At 39.1% G+C, this 11,649-nt stretch overlaps 1 protein-coding gene across 1 annotated transcript; it reads right to left on the bottom strand.

Annotated features, from left to right (window-relative positions):
* Positions 1-4,807: 4,807 nt before the first annotated feature.
* Positions 4,808-9,010, bottom strand: LOC143371103 (uncharacterized). Its single transcript, XM_076815967.1, has 2 exons — positions 8,878-9,010; positions 4,808-5,124 (listed from the first exon to the last, which is right to left on the bottom strand). The coding sequence occupies exons 1-2, from the start codon at positions 9,008-9,010 to the stop codon at positions 4,808-4,810; spliced, it is 450 nt and encodes a 149-aa protein (XP_076672082.1).
* Positions 9,011-11,649: the final 2,639 nt, after the last annotated feature.

The following is an 11,649-nucleotide window of genomic DNA, read 5'->3' as shown; positions in this document are numbered from 1 at the left end:
AAATAATTCGGAACGGAGTGGTTTGAAGGGCGATTCCTTCGGCACGAGATTTTTCCGGGTAGGGCAGTCGGCTCCTCGATTGTTCGCGGCGGAACAGCGCAATGAAAGCTCGATGGTACGAACAAAAAGCCGTGAGGTAGACATAAATAAATAGGTGGTGGGTGTGGTTGGTAGGCCGCACACATGGCGTCGTGACCCGTCTCTTCTCTTCGTGAGCTCAGGGCTCGCTTAAGTTATGCCCTGCGGAATGCTGTTGCTCCTGCTTCTTTTGGTGTCGTAGCTAAACGCAGTTTCACCGGCTGGTGTGCCTAGTTTCGCCTCCCCGTTTGCCTTTAAACTGTCGCGGCTCAAATCATTTATTTACTCAGAGAGCATAAAAACAGTAGGTAATACCTAAGCGATGACATGCGCATAGTCTACAGACAGAGCGTGGCCCGGGTTTTAACAGTGTGTAACTGTTGACAGGTATACAGGGCGATTCATAAGTGTACAGTCAGATTTTTTAAAGTAAATCCACGTATCAGGAACGAAAAAAAGTAAACAATCTTATGCGAACTTTTGTCATGTATAAGTAGGTAGTACAGATTCCGAGTCATGGGAAATTGAAGGAAATGCTTTAAGTATTTTTTTTTATTGACACACGCTATTAATTGCTACTATTAGTTTGATCTGTTAATGAAACAATTGGGCATAGTAGAAAATGCAAAATGGATTCGAAGGTGGTCAAACGAGAAGTGAGTAGTATTTTCCAGCGAGTACGAGAGTCAATCTTAAGAAATTACAGATGTACTTGAAGACTTGTATAAATAATTCAAGAATGATCGAACATGTTCGAGCTAGCTGCGCATGCACTGTGTAGTTGCTTATCAACTATCAGTTCATTAGGTGTTGTACTTCTCAGATGAGTATCGATGCAGGGAGAAAAAAAAGGAATACCCATGCAAATTTCTTGAAACATGCAGAAATTATCTTGTGCTATGGAAAATGGTAAACAATGAGGACACGAATATTATTAAAGTCTTTATAATTGTAGCTTGTTAATGCTATAATTATTCCAGTGCGCGCGGTTGTTCTTCAGAATATGTAACACAAGTATTCATGGGCATGTTGTAAAGTTTATACTAGAACTTCAGATTTTGTCCACCTTCGCGCTTGAAGACAGCAATCAATCGTGGATCGCCAAGCATGAACAGCAAACATGCTTAAGCGTCCACTGGTCACTTAAGGGGAGGTTCCGCTCTAAAAATCGATTTTTTTATTTCATTTTTCGAATGTTCAATCTTTTAAGAATGCGCGTTTAAAAGGATTTTTTGAAATTCGCAAAATTCCCGAAGTTACAGGCATCTGAGTAGAGGTAAATGCGTTAAGTAAAACTTTAAACGCGTTTTTCTCGAAACAGTGTTCTTAAAATTGGTGGAACCTATATCTCGAAAAGTTATTATCCGATTAGACTGAAACATTTTTTATTTGGAAGAATATGCTTCTGGCTCGCGGAGAAACCTGTAAAATTAAAAAAATTGTCATTTTTAAAGGTGTTGAAAGGACGAAAAATGTAGGGAAAAAGAGATTTCAAACTTCAAGTGTCGTTATTTTTTTCGAAGAATGGCATTTTTTGTAATTTTTACTGTTAAATCCACGAGCGAGTTTCATGCGCTTTAATAATCTGACATTGTTTTTTATTTCAGATGAATGGTTTATGTGCTATAGGTTCCACCGTTTCGGATGAATTTTTTGACGCCTCGACTTTCACGACCCCCCAGTGCCGTCTGCAATGATTAATTATAAAACAAAAAATATATTTCTATAGTTTAAGACATCCTTAGTACAATGCAAAAAGTCCCATTAAATTACATTTAGTAGATTTCTTTTAATTAATTCCTAAAGATCACCTATTTTTATGGGCTCTAGACCGGAACAACCCCTTAAGGGGGGACCCCACCCGGAAGCCACTAAAAAGTTTGGGATTTTTTTGTTCGTATAAATAAAAATATTGGGCTTGGGTTTTTTACACAGTGTTAAAGCAATCTTTATTTTGCTAGAAAATTTTTTTTATGGAAAATTGTGCAAAGTGGCTTCCCGGAGCACTGCAAAAAAAAAAAATGGCCTACACTCCCGGGAATGACTGGATCATCTGAGAAGGAAATACAACAAAGATATATAAACAGGAATATATTCTCTACAACCTAACATAGGATTTTCTGAAAACTCGAATTATTTTGGAAATTGTAGCAGTTTGAAGAATTCTTTAATTTTTTGGCATAAAAATTTGCACTGAAATGATTTTAAAAAATCGAATAATTGTCATATCAATAAAATCCTAAGCTGGGTTGTAGAGAATATATTCCTCTTTATACATCTTTGTTGTATTTCCTTCTCAGGTGATCAAGTCATTCCCGGAAGTGTGGGCCAGTTTTCTTTGCAGTGCTCCGGGAAGCCATTTTGTTCGCCGCCATTTTGTACAATTTTCCACAAAAAAAAATTTTTTCTATCAAAATGCAGATCGCTTTAACACCATGTAAAAAATCCAAGCCCAATATTTTTATTTATACGAACCAAAAAAAATCCCAAACTTTTTAGTGGCTTCTGGGTGGGGTTCCCCTTAAGTTCGCGGTTATTCAAAGCTACTCGGACAGTGCTTAAACCTTGAGAGTATTTTAGTTATCCTATATTTATCTAAGTACACCTAAATTCAATTTTGGGCGAGCAAGATTTGCCATAATATTGCAAAGGTCCCCAATCTTTGCATGACGAATGCTCGAAGGGACAATCACAAACACAAAATTAATCATTTATTCCTCTGACCAGGGTCCAGCAGTAAAGCATACCGGTTGAAGCACCGAGTGAAGCTTTTCCAGGGGAACAATATTTTCGAGGGTCAGGTCTCGGTTACCCAGCTACGGCTGGACATTTCTAAGCCCGCGTGTAACGCCGTTCATGACTTAACGCGGTGCTTCGGTTCGGCTGTGCTTTGGCGGCTGAGGCTGCCGGGACAATGCCGCATTGTTTCATCGTCGTAGCTATCTAGTCGGTACGGTAGCAGGCCCGAACGATGTTTATTATCCTCTTGCGCAACAAAACAAAATGCCCCGGTGTTATATTCTCCTCTGGTTCGTGGTCGAATCAGTTTCCCATATAAAATCCACGGACGCCGCTATTCCGTCGTAACTTCAAAGGAGGCACGACGTTCCTCCAGGGTGTCCTTAGTGCCATCGAGTTTCTGCGGCCCGGCAGAAACCCTTGGAAAATCTGGAGGAGGCCTTTACTGGAAGCTCACCAACGACGCGAAGGATTTGTACCAGAAATTCTGAACTACTACTTCTTAATTAGCATCTCACTTCAGTACAGTTTGGAAAATGGCCTTGGTGCCCCCAAGAAATCCTTGGGACGTCCAGTGACAGGAAAAAGCCCTTCACTGGACGTCCGCCGAGGAACAAAGGATTTAGATCTCTTCTTACAGACCACTTCTTAATTACCCTTTTTCTTCGTTATAACTTCGAACGAGGTATCGATACATCTTGGAAATGTCTCCGGCACCGTCGTGTTCCTGCAATCTCATAAAGATCCTTAGAAAGCTCAAGGATACCCGACGGAAGCCTCTGCTGGAAGCTAGATAAGGAACGAAGAAGGGATTCTCATCAGGTCTTATGGGCTAGAAACGGTTAATTAGCCTTTTACACCTTCGCATTTCTGCAATTAGCATATCTGCTGGCTAAGGAAACTCCATTATATCTCACGCATCCTCAGCGCGCGCGGGCTTCGGTGTAGATTCATTCCAAGGGAATGGAAAAGGAAGGAGCAGAAGAAGCAAGAATTAGAAAACCCGCGGAGTCTATTGTCCGAGTTGGTGAAAGCGAGCCGTTTCCAGATTTGATATCCGATTAGCCTTGGCACGATTCGATGGAGATCGATGCGCGCTCTCCCCCGGATTTGTATCTACCAGTCGGGGGGGCTCGGCTGACGGAGCAGCGGCAGTTCTAGCCCGCCCTGTGCTTTTCTTATTTCCATGAAAATCGCGCGCCCGCGCACCGATTTTAACGACAACGCTGTTCCGGCGTTTTTAATGCAAATCCGCGAAAGGAAAAACCGTAAGGGCATTATAATTTATATTACTACATGTGGCAGCGGCGCTTCCGGCGAGAGAGCATAGGCGCAGTTCCGGTCAGCTCGGCCTGGAGATCCTACATCGCCAGATTATGAGCCCATGCCGCTTTTACAATGGATCGCCTGCCTGACTCATACGTCAGCGGGAGTAATTTTGTTGCCACACTTGCCATCAGCGAGAAAAAAAATATCCTACGATCCACTGGGGCGGAAGGGTTTGGGCAGAGGGTGTTCGATATCCGTCATTGGCTTTTTCTGTCGGTGTTCTCTTTATTTGCGTGTAGATAACATGCCAATGCCTACTGTTTGGAGAATGTTCATAAAAAATTCACCATCCCTTGCCTTCTTATTTCGCACGTGGGACAATTTTTTTTATTCATTTAGAAACTCGAAATTGTGTTGTTTCATGTTGGTACTTATTACTGGAATCTTTGCGTTGGTTGAGTTTTTAGTTAGGAGTATTCGAAACGCATTGAAAAAACAAATTGACTGATTAGAAATTATATCCAAGCTTCGCTGGGCAAGTGTATCTCATGATACTCCATTGGCAAGGGACAGTGCTGTAATAGACTTGTCCGGTTCAACATTTTTTATTCATAAATATGGCCAATAGTGCGTGGATGATGTGCAGCGGGGGTTAATGAATAATATAATTTCTATTTCTCTAAGGTAAAATCGTGTCTGTTCGTTTAAGCATGATTGACATTCACGCCACGAACTGTCCGTGTTTTATGTAGTCTACAATCTTTTGCACAGTGTTTTGGAATCGGGCGAAGTTCACTCTGGCTTCCTCGCTGGTCTTCGATTTGTAAATGGCGTTTGTATAAGCGGATGTCAATTCGGTGACTAGCCTCTGAGCCCTTCTGGCGGCTGCCTCGATAGAACCTGTCGGCGTTTTGATGCTTTGCGCCGTTCGTACGATTTCCTCCTTAATGAGGCTCACCAGCTGCTCATCGTCCTTCTCGGTCGAAGTCCCGCTCGAGATAACTCGGAAAATTCCTCTGATGACGCCGTCCGTTGCACCTGAAACACCAACAAGCTTTTTAAACTTACATCTGCTCCGATTTTCCTTTATCTTGATTTCGCACGGGTGGCTTTGTAGTCTGCTGAGCCGATAATGCTACCAAAGTGGAATTCTCAGTTCCAATTTATGGCTCAGTGATCTGGTGGTTGATCATGATGACATGTTGCAGAGGAAATGTATTTTCATGTATTCTCTTTAAGTTCTACTTAAGAAGGAATTCTGATGTAATGAGTCAAACTTTTCAAAATTTTTCTTATTTTTTTGGCTGCCACACGAATGTCAGGTATGTTAATAATGAAACAACTTTTCAACAATAATGCGTGATCCACTGTTATCGGTATTTTAAAAACCGCGGGAAGGGAGTTTCTTATATTTTATACAACCCTATAATCAGGGGCGGATTTTGAGATTTTCCGCCCCTAAGCTAACAAGTGTCTGCCGCTCTTTTCGCGAAGTATCATCAAATATTTTAATTTAAAAAAGTCGAGGCAATTTCGAAAGTAATTATGAGTTGCAAGGAATTAATATATGAGTTTTTCCAAATTTGCTATATGAAAAAGAAGTGAATGGTTTTTAAAGATGTCTCAAGCCTCTGTGTTTAAACCTTTCCCAATTTCTTTCGCTCAAAATTTGTGGCTCTCCCAAATTTACCGCTCTCCAAAATTTGTCGCTCCCCAGAATTTGTCGCTCCCCAAAATTTGTCGCTCCCCAAAATTTGATGCACCTTAAAATTTACCGCGCCCCAAAATTTATGGGTTCCTAAAATTTACCGCTCTCTAAAATTTTCCGGTTCCCCAAATTTTCCACCCTAGGCTGCAGAATACTTACAAGGAGAGGACACCATATGGTAGATACCGATTTTGGCGAGCCTTAGCACGATGGATCTATGTCGAAAATAAGTAAATAGGTAAGAAAAAATTATAATTTTTCCCCTTAAGATTTCTCCAAGTTAAAAAAATTTTTTAAAAATTATAAATCTTCTTCGAAAGTCACCCCGACTCCTCCAGTGGAGAATCCCCGGGGGGGGGGGGGTGCCAGGGTAATGTGTGATTTTTACCCCTTAAAACCCCACGGCCACTATGAAATTTTTAATAATTTCCATGTAAATATCTCTATTATTAAGGCCCATTGGCAGAAACGCTCGGACACCTATTTACTTATTTCCGACATAGATCCATCGTGCCAAGGCTCATAAAAATCGACGCCTACCACATGGTGTCCTCCCCTTGTTAGCCTATACACAAATCCACCCCTGCCCATAATAATACTATTTATATTTTATATTGACTATTATTCTGAACATCCAATTATGTTTGAGTATTATAAACCTTTATTATCTTATGCATTAGAATTTAACTGATTCTTGCAGCCAAAGCACTGAAGGACATGCGCTGTGATTCTGTAGTGGTACTATTCACTCATAAATAATTTTGCATTCTTCTTTATTATTTTTTCATTAATAATTGTGTGAACCATCTCTCTCAAAAATGCGAACCAACTCTCCCAAAAATGCGAACCAATTCTCCCGGTATTTCAGGAGAGATGGTCAGATGTCATGACTTCAGTTTTTAACCCGATTTTCAGCTAATATTGGCCAGTTTTTCTAAATCAGCATACAATTTAAAAAAATCTTAGGTTTATTATGATAAAATAAATAATATCAGTATTAATTTTTTAGCCATTTTATATTAGGTGAGCCAATTCTCTCGGACATAACCTATTACTTATCTTTTATTAGTGTTCTTAGAAGATTCGTAGCTTCTTCTACTTCAACGATATATATTGTACAATAATAATTAGTTTTAGAGTGATGGATAATAACTTAGTTATTGTTAAATATTTGTAAATAAAAAAATTACGATGCACGGTACTAGATGCAATCCTTAAAAGGAAAACAAGATTTTTGAGAAACGTGTTACAGCTTTGGAGTAAAAAATTTCCAAAGACCTCCCTTTTTTCGGCCTCCTGACTGAGCATCACCCCTTAATACTCAATACTATTGACTCGCTAGTCATCACAGGATTTAATCTTATGTTTTTTAACTTGTGTGACTAAAAATCGCTGTGTAAGACAAAACAGAATTCCCTTGTTTCTATTAAATCGCGGCTCTCCCGAAGTTACGTTTATGAAGTCAGTGAAGGGGATACTGCCAGAAATGTTAGATCGATTTACATACATAAAACTTTCAGGTAACATTCTCTGGAACTGTCTAAAGGCGGCTACATTCGAGTACCTTCTGTATTTTCATTTTTTAAACTGCAAAATCAAAAAACAAAAGTAAACAAAACTCGATAACTTACCTAAAATTTCATGGACCGTCTGTTTATTATTTACTCGAAAACTTTTGATCACATAGTTATTCAACTACACCTTGCTTTTTCTAATAATGCAAAAGACAACAGTTCATTAGAGAAAAAATTCCAAAGTTGATGTTCCATTTTTGAACCGTTTGAGTGTAACCTTTTAATCAGTTATTCTCCATGTGCTTTCATCGTGAAACTACTAAAGATAAGTTACGAACACACTGCCTAATACTTCTATCAAATCGTTTTACAAATATGTTTTGGTAAACAAATGGATCCGAGTCCTCGTGTTACTGAAAATTATACTGTTGGATGCAAGGGTAGTTTCAGTGCCAAAAGTCAGTTTCTGTAAACATTACGATGTTAAATATTTTTGACACACAGTGAAGTTGTCGTAAAACTGTCTATAATATTTAAAAATTTGCAATTTTTTCTTTTGTAGTTGCATTATTACAATCGGAAGTATATGTGATAAATTAATCAGTGAAATTAATTTTAATTATATCCCTTCTTGCATAAGGTGGAGAAATATAGAAAAGATTTGTTTTTTAACATTATTTTTTATTATTTATCTAATATTTGCATGATATTTGCTAAAATAGAGGGAAGAACCCCGAACCCAAAAATCCCAAAAATTCTGAAACTTTGTGAAAATATAGGGGACAGCCTCCTAATTACAACGCAATTTTTATTTGCTGCCCAAATTCACTCGAAGGGGCTGAAATTAACCCCCGAAAATCCGGTGATTTCCCGATTTTCTGTTATAACTCGTGAACTGTAAAATAATTATTTTTACCAAATGTTAGATCTAATTAAAAGAAGTAACTTTTGTCTTGGAACTTTTTTTTTATCTCTTACATTTCGCGAGTTATAACACAAAATCGGAAAATAGCCGAATTTTCGGGAGTTAATTTCACCCCCTTATAGTGAATTTGTTCAGCAAACAAAAATTCCGTTGTAATCAGGGGGAAATTCCCTACATATCCACAAAGTTTCAGAATTCTTCGAATTTCCGGGTTCGGGGGATGTTCCCTTTGGTCAACATCGATTCACAAAATTTAACACAGGGTAAAGGACCCAATTACTGCCACCTAACCAATTACTGTCACCTTAATCTATTTTACTTAAAATAACGAATAAATAAACTATAGTATATAATCTATAGTCCAGATTACAGGTTGAATTACATAATTCTTTTCCTGTACGACTTTACAACGTTTATTTATTATTTTTTTTAAGTAAAACAGCTTAAGCAGACAGTAATTGGTTAGTTGTCAGTAATTGGGTCCTTCACCCTAGATCAGTCAATTTTAAAGACACGGCAATGAAATTTACAGGGCATATGTAGAAAAGAATGAGAAGCCCAACTATGCGCGTTATGCAAAAAGGGGCCTCTTGCATATCCAACAGTACAATTTTATCGTGCCTCTAACGGAATGTTTCGTTCACCTGTCGCCAGTGTCCTCTTCTCGATCGATTTCCACGGCTCGCTCTCGCGGCGGATTGCCCGCGACAGTGTGATACCGCAAGCTAGAAGGACGATCGCGATCGTCGCGAGTTTTGCCATCCTTGGACGTCCCATCGGGTGAAACTGGCGGCCGTCCGTCATCCGATTTTCTCTTTTTATACGACGACTACTGCTCCCTTGGCTGCCGTCGAGTAGGGACATTATGTAAAGTGCAATTTTCGTGCGGCCAGCACCGATCATTACGAATGATCCTGATGCGTGTCATTAAAACGAAAAGACAGAAGGGAAAGTGGAGCAGCGTGACGCACCGCAAGAAAGTATATTGTTTCGCGGGTTACTTTGATTTTCGCGTTTCTACGTACAGACGCTGTGGCGGGGGAGCGTTTCTGTCGGGGAAAATCGGAGCAAGGTGAAAGTGCAGCCGGCAACGCTTTGAAATGCGTTTTCGTAGCCACTGAAAACTTCGCGCGAGGGTACGATATCACTGGTCCCGGGCGTTAACGCTCCTTTTTCTTTAACTTCCTCTATTAGTCTGCTAGACCCTACGCGCGGTTATACATTCGGGGTTGAGGAGCTCAAATGGTAAACGATGTAAGTGTCAGTTAAAATTTTCAGTGGAAACAAAAGGCGCGTGTCTGTTCATTTTGGCATTTGCGTCGTTTATCGTGGGTATATCAGTTTTATAGATTTAGAGGGAAACGAAAATATTAAGGCCGAGCTATTCCGCGTCAAAAGGAATGGGTGAAAAATTTAGTTTCACCGATTCTCTTGAAAATTACAGCAGTTTTCGATAACCTCGCAAAAACAAAGTATGGTGAATTTCAACGGCCTGTGTCAAATAGTTTTCGAAATATTTAATATTAAAGTTTCGGAAATTCGAATAATATTGGCTGAAGCGTCGTCACTTAAATTGTAATATCTCGGTCATTTTTAAAGATTTTGCCACCGTCTTGGGTTCGTTTTAAAGCTGAAGGAATGCTTTCTTAAACTGTATATAGAGTATTTTGTTTATTGTTAATATACTTAACAGTAATCGATGTCAAAGTTTCAAATCGCGATTTGACGTCGTTAAGTCTTCAACTAATAAATGCCTTTTTAAAAAAAGTGGACAGGTTTTGGGAACAGTTAAGAAAAAAATAAAACTTATCCACGGATGCCATAGTCAGTCCGCACGCACGCGTTTTCAAAACAATAGCCTCGCGTAGGAAAGTATTTAGGGTCATTCCGAGAGAGACGCACCTAGCGGAGAGATGCACCAGTTCCTGTTCCGGCCACACTACATAAGTGGCAGCACTGTTTCAACGCCTAAGACGCGTGTTCTTATCTACAAACATAACCTTATTAAACGAATCACATCGATCGTGCGGTTTAAGTTCATTAAAATTGAAAAAACTTTTCGTTGCGTTGGATTTGAGGCGAAAAAATTGTGTGAACGGTGAGTAAATTGGATTCGTTGCCCGGAGTGCTCAAAGTGGCTCCACGAAACATGTACCATGTATCCTCCCCTCTGTAATATGTGTAGAAGAGAAAAAAATAAATGAAAGTAGGGAGAAGAGGGTAAGATGCACTTTTTCGAAGTTTTTTAGAAAGCGTATTTTAATATTAAAATAAGGTTTTCATATATTTAATATGTTATTTTGTCAAAGAGATTGAAATAAACAATCAAACTACATTTACCTAAATTTTCAGTTATATTTATTTAAGACTTTATAAGCAATCGAAAAAAAGTGGTGCGTCTCCCCCGAAATGACCCTATATACGATGGGTTAAAAGAATTTTTTCTTTCAGTGTTTTCGGTATTCTCGAGAAAAATAGTAGGGATATCTGCTTACCATATAAAAGATTAGCAATAGTAGGTAGCAGACATTCCTACTATTTTTCTCGAGAATACAGAAAACACTGAAAGAAAAATTTGTTTTTCCACCACTTAACGATATCTTAACGATATTATCGATATATCGTTAACTATCAATAAGTTATCGATTGTCTCGACTCCAGTTCCATCGTACATTTGCTTGCGTACAGGGTTGCATATTAAAAAAAAAAACAGCTGTTTGCAAAACTGTAGTTTTGTTCGAAACTATACTCCGTGTCATTTAAGAAGGAACCTGCCGACCGACGAGTTTAGACCGCTTCTGCGCAGGTTGACGCTCATTGGTGCCGGGAGAAGCCACTATTGGCTGTACCCCCACCAACGCTTCTTCGGAGCCAATGAGCTCATTCTACATGCGCGAAACGGGTTCCTTCTTAAATTACACGCAGTGTAGAGTTGCTTGATCGAGCCGAAATTTTGCGCACATATTTATCACGCCAAAGGGAAATAAATCAGGTGGCGTCTCGGACCGAATTCTTGAATTTAAAAAAAAAGTCATTATAAAGGACACCTTACTACACGTCAATATCCGATTCTCATATTCTTTTTCTCCGATTCTCAATTCCTCGTCATTCAAAATTTAGAAGAGAAGTAAATATTAATAGTCGTCCCGATATGTACCCGGATATCACTGATGTGTGAATAGACCTTTAGATTTCGGACTAACCACTTTTTAACTCGGATTATTTTTAATTATACGCAATAATTAATTACACATCCCTAATTCAATTATTTAATTTAGATTAATTTTCATCAGAACAACCTCGCCAATCCATTCGTTACATCTCTCGCAAAGATGTAATAAATAAAATACCTAAAAATTTAAATTTTCATTTTAGACTCTCATCGTCAGACTCAGCTGCCGGACAGCGCAGGGTCG

Source organism: Andrena cerasifolii, chromosome 7 (genome assembly GCF_050908995.1).
Source record: "Andrena cerasifolii isolate SP2316 chromosome 7, iyAndCera1_principal, whole genome shotgun sequence".
Taxonomy (NCBI): domain Eukaryota; kingdom Metazoa; phylum Arthropoda; class Insecta; order Hymenoptera; family Andrenidae; genus Andrena; species Andrena cerasifolii.
Note: the sequence above shows the minus strand (reverse complement) of the source record. Positions and strands in the feature narration are given on the sequence as shown.